The sequence below is a fragment of the Artemia sp. Qi Xiang Cuo genome, chromosome 17 (assembly GCF_049724085.1).
Source record: "Artemia sp. Qi Xiang Cuo chromosome 17, ASM4972408v1, whole genome shotgun sequence".
In the NCBI taxonomy this organism is placed as follows: domain Eukaryota; kingdom Metazoa; phylum Arthropoda; class Branchiopoda; order Anostraca; family Artemiidae; genus Artemia; species Artemia sp. Qi Xiang Cuo.
In genome coordinates this window covers 42,770,557-42,791,769 of record NC_142810.1, presented here as the reverse complement: position 1 = coordinate 42,791,769, position 21,213 = coordinate 42,770,557, and the positions used below count along the sequence as shown (strand labels likewise).

The following is a 21,213-nucleotide window of genomic DNA, read 5'->3' as shown; positions in this document are numbered from 1 at the left end:
AGGAACAAAAATAAGGGATTTTCCAAAATATAAGGGAGATACTCTTTGGATTTTTTTCGATTTTTTCCAAGAAACAAACTGTAAAAGGTATTTGTCAATATCTGAGGGGGACCAATTCCTTCTCCCAATTGGCTCCTCTGTCCCAGGGTTACTATAACCCGCCAGCAGCAGTTCTAGTGCTGCTTTTTATTATGTGATAGTTCTTACATCCCTGAGAGAATTTTATCTCTATTAAGAGGTAGTTTCGGAAAGATAATGATTGTTTGATTTTAGATCCACCCTTCAAGACGTTCTTCTTAGAAAATGGAGCAATGGAAGCCATTTTCTCGAATTTATCTACACCCAGAATTGGAATAACAATCAACTCTTTATGTGCCTTTATATTCCTTTTCGATGTGAATTATCCCCATTGTAAGCATCACTTCTATTTTATTTGTTGTTCTGTCTTCATCTCTATGCTCTTGCTAAAAGAAAGATCCAGGTTAAAGAGCAACTACTTTTTTATCTCTCCCTTTCTCAGCTTCCTTTTCTTAATTTTTGTTGAATAGCAATTTCGTATTTACGATATTTTTCATGTGTTTATGTATATAGTTATTTAATGTAGTCTGTGGGTATTCATTTTTGTTTTGCTAAATTACAAAATGGAGTCTTTTGAAAAGAATCTTTCCAGAAGTTTCCACTTTTTGGAGTTACAGAAACCTTAATTAACAAAAAATGTTTTATTAACCTTTTTATAAGAAATGTGGTAAAGGTAATTATAGAACTATTAGCGTGACTTTGGTATGAAGCAAATGATTGCCATAGTAAAACAGGCTAGAAAGACTCATTTGCTATACCCGTGGGCATAGTTATAACTGGGAGTGGAGATAAAAAGGTTATTACCGTTGGTTTGCACTAAGTTGTCCTTTTTTCCAATGTCCTATTTTTATAAGCAGCATGAAGGCTTAGAACAAAATTTAAAGAGAGAAAAAAAATAGGGAAAAGGAAATTGTAGGAAAAAGTAGAGAAAAGGTTCCTGATAGAGAAGAGAGAGAGAGAGAAATTTATTTATTATTAAATACCAATATTCAAAAAAAAAAACGAACGACGTGCCACGTCAAAATCAATACAAATTTGTTTATATTAAAAAAAAGAACAAAAAAGAAGAACAAATGCAATTCTTAATAAAAAACATAGCACAATATATAAAATATAATGATATTTATTTTTTATAGAAGAATAAAAAACAAACCTCATCGGAACCTCGATCATCCTAGTGCTTTCAGGACTTTCTATTCCAACCGAAAAACCCACATATCTAAGTGCAAAACTAGACCTGGCAGTATTTCGTCTCTCGTGTACTAGGTCAGCAGAATTCTTCTTCTGTAAGAATGGTACGTAGAATTCGTTGGTCGTCACAAAAATGATTAGATGTTAGCTTATTGAAACACCGAGACTTGAAAATACCGGTTTTATAATCTCTCAACTGCCCAACATTTAAATTATTAAAATGTCGATAACAATCCATGTAAACGTCACTAAAATAATTAGATGCTAGCTTATTCAAACACCGAGGTATGAAAATACCGGTTTTATAATCTCTCAACTGCCCAACATTTAAATTATTGAAATATCAATAACAATCCATGTAAACGTCATAAAAATTATTAGGTGCTTGCTTGTTCAAACACAGAGGCATAAAAATGCAGGTTTTTTAATCTCTCAACTGCCAAACATTTAAATTACTAAAATGTCAAATACAATCCATGTAAACATCACAAAACTATTTAGGTGCTATTTTATTCAAACTCCGAGGCATGAAAATACCGGTTTTATAATCACTCAACTGCCCAACATTTAAATTATTAAAATGTCGCTAACAGTCCATGTAAACGTCATAAAAATAATTAGGTACTATCTTATTCAAACGCCGGGGCATGAAAATACCGGTTTTATAATCTCTCAACTGTCCAACATTTGAATATTTAAAATGTCAATAACAATCCATGTAAACGTCACAAAATTATTAGGTGCTAGCTTATTCAAACACCGAGGCACAAAAATACCGGTTTTATAATCTCTCAACTGCCCAACATTTAGATTATTAAAATGTCGATAACAATCCATGTAAACATCACAAAAATAATTAGGTGTTAGCTTATTAAAACACCGAGAAATGAAAATCCCGGTTTTATAATCTCTCAACTGCCCATTGTTTAGATTATTAAAATGTCGATAACAATCCATGTAAACGTCACAAAAATAATTACTGCCCAACATTTAGATTATTAAAATATCGATAAAAATCTATGTAAACGTCACAAAAATAATTAGGTGCTGGGTAGCTTATTCAAACACCGAGGCATAAAAATACAGGTTTTATAATCTCTCAACTGCCCAACATTTAGATTATTAAAATGCCGTTAACAATCCATGTATAAAATACCTTTATTATAATCTCAACTTTCCAACATTTAAATTATTAAAATATCGATAACAATTCATGTAAACGTCACAAAAATAATTAGGTGCTAGCTTATTCAAATACCGAGGCATAAAAATACCTTTATTATAATCTCAACTGTCCAACATTTAAATTATTAAAATATCGATAACAATCCATGTAAACGTCACAAAAATAATTAGGTGCTAGCTTATTCAAACACCGAGGCATAAAAATACAGGTTTTATAATCTCTCAACTGCTGAACATTTAGATTATTAAAATGTTGATAACAATCCATGTAAACGTCACAAAAATAATCAGGTGCCAGCTTTTTCAAACACCAAGGCATAAAAATACCTTTATTATAATCTCTACTGTCCAACATTTAAATTATTAAAATATCGATAACAATCCATGTAAACGTCACAAAAATAATTAGGTGCTAGCTTATTCAAACACCGAGGCATAAAAATACAGGTTTTATAATCTCTCAACTGCTGAACATTTAGATTATTAAAATGTTGATAACAATCCATGTAAACGTCACAAAAATAATCAGGTGCCAGCTTTTTCAAACACCAAGGCATAAAAATACCTTTATTATAATCTCAACTGTCCAACATTTAAATTATTAAAATATCGATAACAATCCATGTAAACGTCACAAAAATAATTAGGTGCTAGCTTATTCAAACACCGAGGCATAAAAATACAGGTTTTATAATCTCTCAACTGCTGAACATTTAGATTATTAAAATGTTGATAACAATCCATGTAAACGTCACAAAAATAATCAGGTGCCAGCTTTTTCAAACACCAAGGCATAAAAATACCTTTATTATAATCTCTACTGTCCAACATTTAAATTATTAAAATATCGATAACAATCCATGTAAACGTCACAAAAATAATTAGGTGCTAGCTTATTCAAACACCGAGGCATAAAAATACAGGTTTTATAATCTCTCAACTGCTCAACATTTAGATTATTAAAATGTCGATAACAATCTATGTAAACGTCACAAAAATAATTAGGTGCCAGCTTTTTCAAACACCAAGGCATAAAAATACCTTTATTATAATCTCAACTGTCCAACATTTAAATTATTAAAATATCGATAACAATCCATGTAAACGTCACAAAAATAATTAGGTGCTAGCTTATTCAAACACCGAGGCATAAAAATAAAGGTTTTATAATCTCTCAACTGCTCAACATTTATATTAATAAAATGTCGATAACAATCCATGTAAACGTCACAAAAATAATTAGGTGCCAGCTTTTTCAAACACCAAGGCATAAAAATACCTTTATTATAATCTCAACTGTCCAACATTTAAATTATTAAAATATCGATAACAATCCATGTAAACATCACAAAAATAATTAGGTGCTAGCTTATTCAAACATCGAGGCATAAAAATACTGGTTTTATAATCTCTCAACTGCCCAACATTTAAATTATTAAAATGTCGATAACAATCCATATAAATGTCACAAAAATTATTAGGTGCTAGCTTATTCAAACCCCGAGGCCTGAAAATACGGGTTTCATAATCTCTCAACTGCCCAACATTTAAATTATTAAAATGTCGATAACAATCCATTGTACATCCACTTATTTCAAAATCACCGAGTAAGCTTAACGCTTTATTCTGCACTATCTGTATCTGCTTAAAATTTAAAACAAAATTACTAGCCTAAAAAGAGAAACCATATCAAACAGTTCATGGCAACGAACTGTAAGCAAATAGCGACGCGGCTCAAATGTCTAAAAAACAGAGTTTTGATAACAATAGATACATCAAAAAGACTGAATTCAATAGGGTTCATTAAGTTTAATGTTACCCATCAAAAGTTACGAACCTGGGCTTTTGAAAAAGAGGAAAACAGCCCTAAAACGCCAATTGATCTTAATGAAAAACAATAGATACATCAGTATCTATCTTAAGTTTTGATAACAATAGATTCATCAAAAAGACGGAATTCAGTGAAGTTCATTAAGTTTAATATTACCCATCAAAAGTTACGAGACCCGGCTTTTGAAAAAGAGGGAAACGCCCCTAAAACGCCAATTGATCTTAATGAAAAACAAACCATCAGATTCAGCATGTCAGAGAATCGGATTGTAGAGGTTTCAGGCTCATATATACAAAAATGTGGAATTTTTAAATTGTTGGACTTCTGCATCTTTGCCAGAAGAAAGATCACTGTTGCGTGTTTATTTGTTTGATTGTTTTTCCCAGGGGCAATCATATCGAACCAGGGATCCTATAAGATCGGGAGAGGACTCGTTTGATCGGAAATGTCCTTTTTAAGTAACTAAAAATATCGTAGGGCAGCTAGGATCCCTCCCACGCCCCTTTTCCCCAAATTCATCCGATCCAAATTTCAAGATAACCAGTTTGTTCAGGGCAGCTGAAAGGCTCAATAACTATGCCTTTGGGAATAACATGGCCCCCCACAGCCCCTGGGGAAAGGGCTGTAAGTTACGAATATTACCATTGTTTACGTTTAGTATTTATTATTGGGGAGTATACTGACATCTTTTTTGGGGGCAAGGGGGATTTTCTGCTTGGGGGATTTACTACAGTGACACATTTTTTTTGGGAGGGAAGATTACTGGGGGTGATCTTTCCAGGGACAATTTTTCACAGGGGGAATTTGCCAAAATTCCTCTACGAAATTCTTTTTATTTGTCTTACTTTGTCTTTGCCGACTAAATTTAACATGTGGAGTTGTTCTGTGAGAAATTTTCAGAGTTGTTGGTATTGTATGGAAGGGTTTTCCACAGAGGGGGGGGGTGTTTTCCTCAGGAGCAAATTTCACCGAGGGCGGGAGGGATTTCCGAAAATATTTCCATGGAGTGGGTATATCCGACATGATTTAAGAATTGATCAGAAATTAACGTCTTTTTCAAATGAAAGTATGCCAAGGAGAATTTTTTAGGCGGAATCATCCCCAGACAATACCCCCCCACAACTGCAACTGTGGAGGGGTATTCTATATGGAGGAATTTTCTGCGGGGAGAGGTAATTTTCCATGGAGTGAAGCTGGATTTCTTGGTACTATTTGAAAAACGGTCACAAATTGAATTTAAAAAAAAGTTTTTTTCAACTGAAAGGAAGGAGCAACATTGAAACTTAAAACTATCAGAAAACATTCCCTACTCTCGGGGGGTTGCCCCCTCCTCAACACCTCACTCTTTACGCTAAAGTCTGACTGTTTGTCCCGATTCTTTAAGAACGACTCCTGTAATACAAAGGCCGTTTAACTAGAATAAAAGACTTTTTTAAAGTTCTAAAATACTTTAGCGTAAAGAGCGAGCTATTGAGGAGGAAGCCACCATCTCATGCACGTCATAATTTCCGTTCATTTATAGTTTCAATGTTGCTCCTTACTTTCAGTTGAAGAAAATTGTTTTTTAGTGTATAAAATGTAAGGATGAACAAATGAATTATATAAAACTTTCAGAACTGAATTAAGAAAAACATGTTTAGATCTGAATGGTTGAAATTGGTCAATTAAAACTATTATTTAGCGCTTTTTGAAAAAAAAAAAAAAAAACAATTTTGTTATATTTGTACTAACACTACTATTTAGGGATCGTTGTCGCAAGTTTGCATAACTAAGAGTCAATCAAGTGTTTTCAAGCAAAACCAAAAAAAACACAAACACTTAACCTTAATAAACTTAGGAAAAAACACGAAAAACTAAACTTGGGCCAGATTGACTTCTCAAAGGCTAATATAATGAAGGATACTACCTCTTAATCACCCCTTCCCCGTCCTGGAGATCGTGTTTAGCACTTTGCAATAATTTTCTTGAAAAAAAGGAAATTTGTACGAAAAATTTGTCTATGAAATATAGACAAATTGTACAAATTGTCTATAGACAAATTGTCATGAAATTTCTTGAATTGATAAATTTTATTTTAAGGCTCCAGTTACTACTCTCAAAGAAAATTTAAACCAAATGTTGTATCTGCATCGTGTAATTTTGCTCTCTGCCGTTCAGCAATTCAAAGTCACAAACATCTCAAAAATAACCAGCACAAAGGTATTGATATAACCCTTTGAAAGGAATGCTCTCTCCTGCTTTCCGCACGTTCGTGAACGAGATTTGCTCTTAATAAAGGGTAAACAGGCACTTTCTGAACAAGCTTTTGTTAATATTTTAAAAAATGTGGTAAAGCAAGGTAAAGAAAACTTCAGGAACCAGCTCAAATATAATATCTGAATTTTTCGTTGACCTAGCTCAACAGCTTATATTTAAAATATCAGGAAAAGATCGCCCAGAAAGTAATTGTTTATGCTAAGTGATAACCTTTTTCAGATTTCTTCGATGCTCGGTTCATATCCATGATGATGAAATTCAGAGAATCGCCCCTTCCACAGATCAGAAATCTTGCTGAAGTTTTTGTTTCAGAGTTTTGCACAGCGGATCAAATTCAAGCTTCCCTATGTGTTTCTCCAATTGTCGAAATTCCAGTTTTAGACTCGGCGCCAAGCGAGTCTGTCCAATCAAATACTACAGTATGATTGTAGTGTAGCTTCTTATTTCATGTACTAGTACATTATTCATTAATTGTATGATTATCTTAATTCCACTGTTTATATATTAATTTAAATTTTGTTATCTTGTTTATTTTTGAGTAGTAAAGTTTTGTCTTGTTTGACTTTTGTGGTGAAGGTCCGACTGAAGATTTTGCTGTCAATCACGTCACCTCTTTTTTCTCTTTTTTGGGTCATTTATGCCATTTTAGGAAATTGAAAGTCACATAGTGATACTGAAGTTAGTTGTTAGTTCAGCTAGAGATGGTAAACTAAGGGAAATTCAGCATGCTTGTTTGGTGGTTTGACAGCACTGTTTAGTGAGTTGTTTGTATGATGACAGTGCAAATGTAATTTAGCAAAAAAAGTGAAATTTTAATTCTCATAATTTAGAGAATAGACACAAATAAATTGAACAAATGTTCAATTAATAAACAATCCACAACTATTTGAAAGTTCTGGCAGTTTTTCGATTGTCTATGTATATTGAGCAAGAAGTCGTGACAGTGTATGGTGTAGAGTTATTCTTTAGGTATTTTTTGTGGCTTTGTTTAAAAAATTAGGTTTTTCTATATATATATATATATATATATATATATATATATATATATATATATATATATATATATATATATATATATATATATATATATATATATATATATATATATATATATATATATATATATATATATCCCTATATAGTACCGGGAGCCCGGCGGCTTTACCGCCGTATAGCCTGTGTAGTCTAAGAACGTATCTACACAGAAATCGTCGCAAATAATCTTTGGAGAGCAACCATTTTTTGTTATTTGATTTTGGATAAAATTAAAAAAACTAATTGAAGAACAAAAAATAAAATATATGCATTTTTACTACTTGTTCAATGACACATTTATGATTATGAGCTTTATTTTGTAGTTTTAAATTTTTGAATCTATGGTATTTTACTTAATTATCTATCATCACAGATGCTTGCAGCCGAAATCAAAGGGGTGTACCTTCATATATTCCAGGGCTAAACCTTAAAAAAAAACCACATTTGAGCTACTTTCTAGTCTGCCTGAAAGGGGCCATCTTCGAGAATAATTCTTTCATTATTTCTTACTGTCACAAAAATGTTTTTGTGGTAGTTTCAACTTAAGTGTTTTGATGCTATTTAATACCAAATTAACCAATTGTCAGCTTTCATTTGGTCAACTAATTGACTCTAATACTCTTTGCCATCCTTGAAAACAAAAAACCTTCATTTTTGTAAACAAATGTCATCATTTAATGTTTGAATTCAGTAGTTCTATATCGACAAGGGAAGCACAGGACCTTTATTCTGTTGTTACTAGGTGACAAAAAAGTCGAAATGATATCAATATTTTACAAAATGAAGCCGTGAGGGTTCTGTGGCTACGAAGGGCAGGGGCATCGTTTGGGGGTGGCAAGGGGATCTGTTTCGCCCCCCCCCAATAATGTGGATAGAAAAAATATTATACATCCCATGCCCTTTGAGCATTCAGACATGGACTCCTCTTGCCCCCCCCCCCATAAAAATGCTGGAGATTCGCCCCTGACGAAGGGTTAAACTCTTGAAATTAAGGTTCAATTTCAACTTTCCAGTCCAAGGCTGGAACGTACTCAGTTAATCAATATTAAGGGGATGTGGTACGGTAAACATTTGCCCTATCTCGTCCATTATAAACGTTTTTAGTTTGAGCCGACACCGAATTTCCCAGATATCTTAGAAAAACTATTTAAATTCATTCAATCTGAGCCTGATATAGAGATATTCAGTTTTGATGAGACTTACATCATCAAGAAGTATGAATTCTGCTTTTTTTCTATTAATCGGACCAGAATTGTCTAATTTGAAGTACAGGAAAGGTCAGTCCCCAAAAATATTTTAGTCTACCTGCTTGAGAAATAATGAAAATCAGTTCAAAGGAATTATCATATGACTGATCTTGCCGCTTTGGGAATTTCTGCGCTGTCACCCGCCTTGATTGACAGATTAGCCGAGAAAAGGTAACTATATTTCAGTGTCTTATTAAAGCAATTAGGTCAAAGTTATGTCATAATTGGGTATTGTATATATTTTTTCTTTTACATTTTTTACTTATTATTAAGTAAACTTCAGCAAGTGAAAGACAAGTTACTGGGATATTCTGCACTTTGTATAGCCCTATTAAATTTTTAATTAGGACCCACGAGTATAAATTGGATTCGATTTATTGAACTCGAATGAATACTATTGTTTGATTATTACAGTCATTTATACCCGTTGAATCACTAACTTGTTACTTAGTTGAATCCTAAGATAGTTGAAGTGGTAAAAGGGAACAGGAGAGGGCTCAACTTGAGTAGTGGTCAAGTCCATCGTAAGGGTCTGAAGGAGAAATATATTTCCCAGGGAAGATCATCCTTACCGAACCATTTGCGTATTGCGCCTGCGTCACCAAGTCTAAGGATTGAGAAACCAGCAAAAAATGCTGCATCTACTAAGAGGGGTGGTTTCTTTGGACTGAGAATCATAACATCAGGGAGAAATCTGGATTGCAAGGAGCTGAGGCGTTCCCGATGGCTTGTGGATATTCCATATCTCTTAAAGAATTACGAGACAAAGGTCATCCGGCACATGTAATTTTATAGTCGTTCGGGGTTCCCGACGGGCCAAAAAAAGGGTGTTGAATAAGAAGTTTTGTCGGATTAGATAAAATTCTAACTCCTATTTGTCAGTGCTCCTTATATTGTAAATTCACAATTTGAAAAATCGGGAAGTAAACGCAAAACGTTGATTTTTCAGAATTCTGATGGGTATGAAGTCTTCTAAGCCCCCCCCTCAAAAAATAAGGTTGACATAGTATCTTGGTATTACCTTCCCGGGATACATTTCTGGTCCTCACACAAGAAGTGTTATTTTGTCTCTTAAACGAACCCTCTTCTCTCCTGTATTCGTCCCCTCGTCTTCTGGACACAAGGTCTAGGAACTTAGCCATGGAGGTAGGGCTCAAAATGGTAAATGAAAAAATAATTATTCGTTTGGGGTTGGATGACATCTTGTGTTCGAGCTCTCTATTTCAAGTTTCAAGCCTAACTTACAGCCCTTGCCCTGAGGGCTGCGAGGAGATCTCCAAAGGTATAATTACAGAAGCTGTTTAAATATTGTCCTCATGTTTCTACCGGCATGTTTCGTCGGCTCCCAAATGTTACTACTATGTATTGCATATAAATATACGTTTTTTATCTGTCTTTTGCATTCATATTTTCCTATTTAAGAAAATAGGCTAATACCGATGTCAGATGTTTATTCAAAATTGCCCGAGTTCTCTTTTATTTTAGTTACTTATTTATGTATAGGTTTCGGCTAGTTGCTCATATCTTTTTCAAATATAATTCAATTTCTTAGAACGATTGTCTTAGATAAATCCACAAGAAAACACACTTTCAAATTTGATATTCAATGACGATTTATTTTAGTCGTTGACAATTTAGTTTATGTCTGGGGGGAGGCAGACCAAGGTCTGGGAGGGGCTGTTAACCCCTTCGCCATAGCAAACTACGCCCCTGGTTTCCTTAATACTTACCATCCATTTGACATTTATATATATATATATATATATATATATATATATATATATATATATATATATATATATATATATATATATATATATATATATATATATATATATATATATATATATATATATATATATATATATATATATATATATATATATGGTTATTAAAAACCTTAGAACGATTGTCATCGGTAAACCCAGAGAAAAAACATTGTTTTGAATTTGACTTTCAATAAAAATCTCTAAGTTATTTATGTGTTTATTGTGTCCAAATAATTCCCCGCTCCCCCACCCAAAGAGAACACTTTGAATTCAACTTTCAATGAATTTTCGTCGTTGCTTTTACATTAAGAATTTTCTGGATAATGTCCTTCCCGAATGATTCCCTCCCTCCCTCCTTAGACGATTATCCCTCGAAAAATTATCCCTTCGTATAAAATTTTGCTCATTTGATAAAATTACCAGTTCAATTAAAATTCCTTCTCTTGTACTTTTTTTCTTCCGTCGAGATGTTATCCATTCGTAAAAACAAGCGTGCTTTCACTCATTCACTAGCAAATGTCAACTTTTGTCACTTTTCAACCCCCAAATTCTTGATCCTGGAGAGGTCCATTGTCCTTAGGCAAATTTGCCGACAAGAGAGCCTGAAAATCTAGCAGTAGACAACCACATCCCCTTAAAACGAAAAACTTCTTACGGTTCTTATTAATTATTAATTAAAAAAAACTTTTTCCACAAAATAAGTTTTTCAAAGAAAAGTAAAGAACTCCATTAAACAAAAAATGAGCAAAACTAAAATCAAATAATCTACCAAGCGTGAAACTACCACAAATCAGCATTTGTAAATAAATGAAACCCAAAATGAACAGAAATTACAATAATTAACCGAGTCAAACTCAAAACGAGCAGAAATTAACATAGGTTGAGCACAAAACCCCTATGCCTTCCCAAGCCCAGAACAAAATTTGCACTTTACTGAAAAAATATAAATGTTTTTTACTTTTATAACTTTAATAAATCAAATAATGTTAACATTTTGATTACTAAATATCAGTATATGTATATTAAACTTACAATGCACATTCATTTGTATTTTTTCAGTAAAGTGCAAATTTTGTTCTGGCCTTGGGAAGGCATAGGGGTTTTGTGCCCAACTTATGTTAATTTTTGCTCGTTTTGAGTTTGACTCGGTTAATTACTGTAATTTCTGTTCATTTTGGGTTTAATTTATTTACCAATGCTGATTTGTGGTAGTTTCACGCTTGGTAGATTATTTGATTTTAGTTTTGCTCATTTTTTGTTTAATGGAGTTCTTTACTTTTCTTTGAAAAACTTATTTTGTGGAAAAAGGTTTTTTAATTAATTTCTGTTCGTTTTATATTGACATAATCTTTTCAGGGAAAAAGAAAATAATACTTTAAATCATTTCGTGTTTTAATCAATCAATCAATTTATTAATACTAAAAAAAAAAAAAAATTACAAACTTAAAATTTATACACGCCCAAGAAGCTCACCTTGCAAAGGGCCAACAAAACAAATAAGACACTATTATAAAGCACATAAAAAAAAGAAAAAAGAAAAAAAATGGATAAGAGACATTTATTAAAATAGGAGAATTAAAAGGAAAATTCACAAATAACTGAAAAAAATAAATAAATGAAGAACATATTGGAAATTAGGATTAAATATAAAAATAAAAAATCAGAGAAATGTATTGAATGAAAAAAAAAGACATAAATGTGGATTGAATGCAAAAAAAAGAAGAAAAAAGGGGGAAAATACTATACTGGAAATACCAAGTGAGAAAGTGCCTTTGCAGAAAGAGATAGAGGGACATCAGGAGGGATGGAGCTCCATAGTAAAATAGATTGATAAACAGGAGACCTCTGACCTGCTGTCGATGATCGCTTAGGTAAAATGAACCTGCGATAAGAGCTACGTAAAAAAGAAGAGTACCTACCTGAGCCTGAGAGAAAGAAAAACTGCTGCAGAGATGGTGGAAGTGTACCTAGAAAAGCAAAATGGGCTAAATAAAGGTAAATTTTACCCACAATACAATCCAGTGGAGCTATTCCAGTATCATTATAAAGATCAGAGGAAGTAAAAACGAGGTAGAAGAAAAGCGGCCTTCACTGCCCTATTTTGGGCTCTTTGAAGTGAGCAGAGAAGAGATTTACTAGTACTACCCCAACAGAACAGCAATAAGAAAGGTAAGGAAAAATAAAAGCATAATAAAGAGAAAGCATAACATCTGGGGGAAGAAATGAGTTAACCCTGTATAACATTGAAGATTGGCGGAGGACAAGGGAATAGGTATGAGTTATATGGGGTTTAAAAGAAAGAAAATAGTCAAGATACACACCAAGAAATTTCACTATAGTAGCTTGTGGTATAATATCATTCCCATAAGTCAGTATGGTTGGCTCCCTTGCGTCTCTCATACGATAAGGGGTCCTAAAGTGCACAATGACACTTTTTTGGCTGTTAATAGTCTTACCATTTGACCAGCACCAATCTTTTACTTTATCAAGAAGACTTTGTGCTAGGGAAAGGATAGATGGCAGGTCCACTGCAGCACTGAAAAAGTTACTGTCATCAGCAAAAATTATAGGGTGCACAAGAGGATGAAGACCATCAACAAGATCATTAATATAAATTAAAAACAAAAGTGGTCCAAGCACAGAGCCCTGTGGGACACCTTTCACAATAGACAAGTAAGAGGAAGAAGTACCATTAACCGAAACATACTGATATCTCCCTGAGAGGTAAGACCTAAACCATTCAAGTGGGACTCCATGCACTCCAAATGAAGATAATTTAGACAAAAGAACAGAGTGAACGACTATATCAAATGCCTTTGAAAAGTCAAGAAAAAGACCCATAACACACATGCCCTTTTCAAGGTTAACATGAAAAATTTTTGTTGCATCTTCAAGTGAAAACAAGGTGAAAAAACTACGACAAAAACTGTAATGATGGTTATCTATGAAAGAATTACCTGCAATCGTATCAGTAATAAATATAAATGAAGAGAGTCTACAATACACTACTTTTTCAACAACCTTAGAAATTACAGGAAGGAAAGAAATAGGTCTATAGTTTGAAATTAGAGATGAATCACCTTTTTAAAGAAAGGTACAACATTAGCAACCTTAAATAAATGAGGAAAAACACCAGAAGAAAGACAGAGGTTAGTTATGTGTGAGATGGGGTTAGAAACAAACTGACCAATTTTTTTAAGAACATTACAGCTCAAACCAAAACCATCAACTGAACGGCTACTTGAAAGCTGAGAAATAATGTTAGAAATTTCGGTATCACCGCATGGAAAAAGGAAAAATGACTTTTCTGCTAAGGGAAAACTACTTACTCTGCTGTAGGATGGAATAGGAACTGAAGGAAGTGAGGTAAAATACGAATTGAAGGCGCTTGCTGAAGAATTTTTGTCCACGAAAGAGCTATCAGCTTTCCTGTAGCGACAAGGGGGGGACTGTTTTAGTCTCTTGTGGGAAAGAGCTTCATTAACTACAGTCCAAACCTTTCGCAAATTCCCCTTACACTCATAAATTCGACGCAAAAAATATAGCTTATTGGCTGCACGTACTGAAGAAGTAAGCACATTTTTATTAAGTTTATACTTCAAAAGATCATCCTGTGTCTTACTTTTACATGCAGCCTTGAACAGAGACGCCTTCATATGTGTAGCATTGATCAGACCTCTAGACATCCATAGACATTTAGGTATGGAATTCCTTGGCCTCTTTCTAAGAGGAAAATGCTTATCCAACAGAGCTCCCATACGACACAAAAATAAATTCGTTGCACATTCAACATCATTAGCTTCAACAACACTAGACCAATCATTACTCTGAAGACTATGCATTAAATTAGGAATTTCTTTATCTTTGGAAGTTCTGAAAGAAGACTCAACCTGCTCATCCACAGCAATCTCAGTTTGAGGCACAAAAAGTGAAATATAAATAGGGAAGTGATCAGAAAGATCAGTGAAAACAAGACCAAAAGTAAACTTCAAATTAGAAGAATGAGAAATGAAAATATTGTCTATTAAAGTGGCAGATTTTTTAGTAGGGTCAACACGAGAAGGAAATAAAATTGAAGGAAGTAGACCAGCAGAAGAAAGCACATCAAAGAGATGGTCACATTCATGACTTGATCCAATATTTATCATATTACAATTAAAATATCCAAAAACACAAATACATTTTTTAGAGAAAGACCCCACACAAGAAAGTTGATCAAGCAAATCGCAGAACAAATGTGTTGGAAAAGGAGGGGGCTTATAAAACAAACAAACAGTCTCACATGCAAACTGGCTTTTCAGACCAATAACAAGAGATTAAACAGTCCTACTATTGGACACTACTGATTTAAACAAGGAATATGGTCAGACCCTCTACTAAACTCGATATCAGGCTTTATAAATAAAGAAATATCCCTTGAGCACTTTGTTACCATTCTGGGGTTATCGATAGCAATATAACCATGCATATCATAGGCTCTAAAATTTTCACCATCAGGTAACCATGTTTCTGTTAAACCTATTATATCAAAAGGGCAAGAATTATCAGACCACATATACGATTTTAGAATATCCCCCTGATCTTTTATCCCACTCACATTCAAACAAAATACATTAAAGCTACTATTTAAAGACAGTGAGGGTATAATTTTATTACAATAATCAATGGTAGTGTGATAATTACAGCTAGAATTAACGGTAGATTCAAGGAGAGGGTCAAGCGTGTGAGTCTCTTGTTTACCAGCCCTAATTGTTTGATCAAATATAACCGAATTAAGAATAGAAGAATTCAAAAGAAAAGAAAAATCACCCATAATTATCACACATAATAAATATACACATAGGAATATAAGTGGGATGGCACAAATTATCCAAAGTACTGGACCAAAGTATAATGTGACACCAGTTGCTATTACATGAGCTACAAGTGTGCTGGACTGACAAAAAAACAATAGAAATTAGGCTCCATGAAGGTGAGAGGATCACTAAAAGCATAAAGAGATATCAGTAGAATGAAAGTAGATACAAAGTATTGGCCCAATTTATAATGTGGGACCAGAAAATTATGTAAGCTGTAAGTATGCTGACATGAAAAAAAAAATATAATAGTAGTCAGCCTACCTGAAGGTGATAGGATCACAGACAAATATAAATGAATATCAATGAAATGACACATATTACTCCAAATATTCGCCCAAAGTATAATATGGGTAGTAAGAAATTATGAGAGCTGCATATATACTGACATGACAAAAATATAATAGAATTCAGGGTACACAAGGGTGATAGCATCAAAAAATAAGATAAAGAAATATCAATGAGATGACATATATTATTCAAAATATTGACCAAAAATATAATATGGGACCAGTCAAAATTATGCAAGTTGCATGTGTGCTGACATCAGAAAAATATGATAGAACTCAGGTTACAGGAAGGCGATAGGATCACCAACCCAGATAAGGAAATAATAGTGGCATGGCACATATTCATCAAAATATTGGCTCCAAGTATAATGTGGAACCAGTCAAGAGTATATGAGCTGCAATTATGCTGAAATGACAAAAATATGAAAGAAATCAGCCTGCATAAAGGTGATAGGATCACAAACAAACATAAAAAAAAAATAAATAACAGTGGGATAACATATATGATTCATAATATTTGCCCAAAATGCAATATGGGACCATTGAAAATTATATGAGCTGCAAGTGTGCTGACATGACAAAAACATTATAGAAGCCAAGCTACATGATGGTTAAAGGATCATAAACAAACATAAAGAAAAATCAGTGGGAAGGTACATATTATTATAAGTATTAGCACAAACTGTAATTTGTGACCAGTTGCTATTATGGGGGTTACAAGCACAATGACACGAGAAGAATATAATGTAAATCAGACAACGTGAAGGTTACAGAATCACAAACAAACATAAGGAACTATTAGTGGGAAGGGACACATTTTCCAAACCATTGGCACACAGTGTTATATGGTACAAGTAAAAATTATGTGACGTCAGTTAAGAAAAATAGAAGAAAATTTAAAGAACAGCAAGTAAATACGTGCAGAAACGATGCTATATATTATAAGAGAACAAATCTAAATCCATCACTTTAATTTTTCTGTATTTGCAGCACATAAATGAATTTTATTCTGATTATTGAACTTAAACACTCTTCCAGATTGGATTTTATACAGGATATCGCCTTTACTGGACAAAACATTACATAATCCAAGCTTTGACTTGGCATATGAAAGAAGGTGCAAATGTGGTATTGTGAGCGTTTCAGAAAACAAAATCCCTGATCATTTCAAATCATTCTTTTGTCTGAGAAGCAGTTGACGAACTTGTTAAGTTGCAAAATTCAACAACTATGGGTCTGGGTTTTGCAGATGGTTTGCCAATTCTTTTGGCCGATACAACATCAGACTGAATAATTTGGTATGCCAGGAAATTTCCCAGCACATAGTGACAAGAATTGACTTTCAGTGTTTTCAATGGAGGTCTCCTCTTTCACCCCAAAGACAATAATTTGGTTGCTCAAAGCCTGCTGTTCAAAACGATCATTTAATCTAGCCAGGTTGGACTGGATAGGCTGAAAAGAGTTTTTAAGGTCTATCATGGATGACTCTAAAGTAGCCAAAGAAGATTCAACAGAAAATATGCGTCTGTTATAGCTTTCAAGAGTTTTATCCACTAGATTAAGAGTTTATAGTTTTATAGTAAGACTTTATAGTTTGGCCTGCTATTTGTATGCCGGAGAATTTTTTTTAGCAATTTTTAACAGCATACACCCTTTTAAAAATCTGGACACAAATAGTACTGTTTAATTTAGTTTCATAACTCCTCTAGTTGACCTGTAATGGAAAACTTGATAATATTCGCAAAAAAATCTGTTTACTTTCTTTGATAGCTTGGATACACTTACGCTATTTGAATTTGGTTAAATTTTAAGAGCAGAAGTAGCTCCGAACGTTTGAATATAATACCCTCAGTCGTTCTTGGGATACTGCTGAGATGCCTTATTGGGAATTAGCATTATCACAGTGAATTTTGATTTAATCTCAAGTCAACATTTAGTTTTTAAACATATAAAAATTGGATTTGAGGAAGACTAAAATCTATTCTATAAATCATATTAAACAACTTTCTATATAAACCTTATATGCCCCCAGGGCAGAGCTTTCGACCCTTGCACTGAAGGCTTTGAGGGGCTATCATCCAAAAAGACCTAATTTCCAGAACTTTCAACTACGTTGAACAAAATGGATATCTTCAAAATTTTGATTGAATGTGTTTGGGAAAATGGTGGGCATGAGAGGGGCGTTAGTGGCTCTCCAATCACTTTCAACTATTAAAAAAGACACTAGCCCTTTCAGTTTCCAATTGAATTAGCCCTTTTGAAGTTTCTACGACAACGCTTTCTATATAAACCTTATATGCCCCCAGAGCATAACTTAAAACCCATGCCCTGGGGGTTGTGGGGGGAGGGGTTGTCATCCTTAAAGACCTAATTTCTAAAACATTTAACTACGTTGAATAAAATGGCTATATAAAAATTTTGATTGGATGTGTTTTGGAAAAAGGTAGGCGAGAGAGGGGGGTTAGTTGCCCTCAAACCACATTTGACTATTAAAAATGGTACTAGTCCTTTGAATTTCAAATCGAATGAACCCTTTTTCAAGTTTGTACGACAAAGATTTCAATAAAAACCTTATATGCCCCAAGGGCATAACTTATAATCCTTGCCCTGAGGGTTGTGGGTGAGTGTCCTCCTTAAAAATATGTTTTCTATCTGGCAATCAACTACCCTGAACAAAATGACTATCACAAAATTTGTATTGGATGTAGTTAGGGTAATTATGGGTGTGGGGGGGGGGCGAGTTACCCTCCAATCACTTTTGACTATTAAAAAGGGCAGTATCCTTTTGAATTTCCAGTCAAATGAGCTCTCATTGAAGCTTCTACGACAACGCCTTCTTTAAAAACCTTATACGCCCCCAGGGCATAACTTAAAACCCTTGCCCCGAGGGTTGTGGGGGAGTGTCATCCTCAAAAACACATTTTCTCTCTGGAAATCAACTACGCTGAACACAATGGCTATCTCAAAATTTTGATTGGATGTGTTTGGGGGAATGATGGGCGTGGGTTGGGGGCTAGTTGCCCTCCAATGACTTTCGACTATTAAAAAGTGCACTAGCCTTTTGAATTTCCAATCGAATGAGCCTTAAAAACCGTTGCCCTGAGGGTTGTGGGGGAGTGTCCTCCTCAAAAACATATTTTCTATCTGGAAATCAACTACACTGAACAAAATGGCTATCTCAAAATATGGATTGGATGTTTTTGGTGGAATGATGGGCGTGGGGGTGGGGCTACTTGCCATCATGTACCTATTGATAATTCAAAAGTGTACTATACAATCTATTGGACCGCCAACCTAGTTGTTTTTGAAAGGTCTTCAGCCAAACTTTCTATAAAAACCTTCAACGCCAACTGGGTACAATATAGCATCCTAACCCTTAGGATTGTGGGGGAGTGTCCTCATCAAAAACACAATTACCATTTGAAAATCCAATACGCTGAAAAAAATGGCTATCTCAAAATTTCGATTGGATGTGTTTGAGGGAATGTTGGGCGTGGGGGAGGGGGCTAGTTGCCCTCCAATCGCATTCGACTATTAAAAAGGGTACTAGCGCTTTGAATTTCCAATTGAAAGAGCCTGTTTTGAAGTTTCTACGACAACGCCTTCTATAAAAACCTCATATGCCCATAGGGCATAACTTAAAACCGTTGACCTGAGGGTTGTGGGCGAGTGTCCTCCTCAAAAACATATTTTCTATCTTTAAATCAACTACGCTGAACGAAATAGCTATCTAAAAATTTTGATTGGATGTGTTTGGAGGAATGATGGGCGTGGGGGGGGGAGGGCTAGTTTCACTACAAAACAATTCGACTATTAAAAGGTTACTAGCCCTTTTAATTTACAAACTAATTAGCCTGTTTTGAAGTTTCTACGACAAAGCCTTCTATAAGAACCTTATATGCCCCCAGGGTATAACTTAAAACCCTTGCCCTGAGGGTTGTGGAGGAGTTTCCTCCTCGAAAACATATTTTCTATCTGGAAATCAAATACGCTGAACAAAATGGCTATCTCAAAATTTATTGGATGTTTTGGGGGAATGAGGGGCGCGGGGGGGGGGCTAGTTGCCCTCCAATCACTTTCAACCAGGGATAAGTCTCCTATCCTTTTGAAATTCAAATTAAATAGTTCTGTTTTGAAGTTTTTACATCAACGCTCTCTATCAAAACCTTTAATGCCCCCATGATGTAGCCTACTGACACATCCACGGCGTTCTTGGGGGAGAGCCTTCCTCAAAAACATAATTTCTATCTGGAAATCAACTACGCTGAACAAAATAGCTATCTCAAAATTTTAATTTGATGTGTTTGGGGGAATGATGGGCGTGGGAGAAGGGGCTAGTTAACCTCCAATCACTTTCGACTATTAAAAATGGTACTAGTGCTTTTAATTTCCAATCGAATGAGCATGTTTTGAAGTTTCTACGACAACGCCTTCTATAAAAACCTTATATGCCCCCAGGGCATAACTTAAAACCCTTGCCCTAAGGGATGTGGGGGGGGGTTTAATAAACACACACAATTACATCTGGAAATACGCTCTGTGGATCAAAAGGGCCATCTCAAAATTTTGTTTGGATGTGTTTGGGGGAATGTTGAGCATTAGAGAGGGCGCTAGTTGACCTAAAGACACTTTCGACTATTAAACTGGGTACTAGCCCTTCGAATATCCAGTCGTCTGAGCCTGGTTAGAATCTTCTATTACAAAAACGTCTATAAAAAACTCATGTGCCCCCGGGGCATAATTTAAAACCGTTGACCTGAGGATTGTGGGGGAGTGTCCTCCTCAAAAACATATTTTCTATCTTTAAATCAACTACGCTGAACAAAATGGTTATCTCAAAATTTTGATTGGATGTGTTTGGTGGAATGATGGGCGTGGGGGGGGGGGCTACGTGCCCTCCAATCACTTTTGACTATTAAAAAGGGTAATAGCCCTTTGAATTTCCAATCGAATGAGCCTCTTTTGAAGTTTCTACGACAACGCCTTCTATAAAAACCTTATATGCCCCCAGGGCATAACTTAAAACCCTTACTCTGAGGGTTGTGGGGGAGTGTCCTCCTCAAAAGCACATTTTCTATCAGGAAATCAACTATGCTGAACAAAATGGTTATCTCAAAATTTTGATTGGATGTGTTTGGGGGAATGAAGGGCGTGGGGGGGGGGGCGAGTTGCCCTCCAATCACTTTTGACTATGAAAAAGGGTACTAGCCCTTTTAATTTCCAATAAAATGAGCCTTTTTTGAATTTTCTACAACAACGCCTTCTATAAAAACCTCATATGCCCCCAGGGCATAACTTAAAACCGTTAACCTGAGGGTTGTGGGGGAGTGTCCTCCACAAAAACATATTTTCTATCTTTAAATCAAATACGCTGAACGAAATGGCTATCTGAAAATTTTGATTGGATGTGTTCGGGGGAAGGATGGGCATGGGGGGGGGGCTAGTTTCCCTCCAATCACTTTCGACTATTAAAAA

The 21,213-nt window shown here is 34.7% G+C and overlaps 1 protein-coding gene across 1 annotated transcript; it reads left to right on the top strand.

Moving 5' to 3' along the window:
* Positions 1-235: 235 nt before the first annotated feature.
* LOC148942225 (uncharacterized) lies at positions 236-7,103 on the top strand. Its single transcript, XM_089103475.1, has 2 exons — positions 236-411; positions 6,761-7,103. The coding sequence occupies exons 1-2, from the start codon at positions 312-314 to the stop codon at positions 6,964-6,966; spliced, it is 306 nt and encodes a 101-aa protein (XP_088959601.1). The 5' UTR covers positions 236-311; the 3' UTR covers positions 6,967-7,103.
* The last annotated feature ends 14,110 nt before the right edge of the window (positions 7,104-21,213 follow it).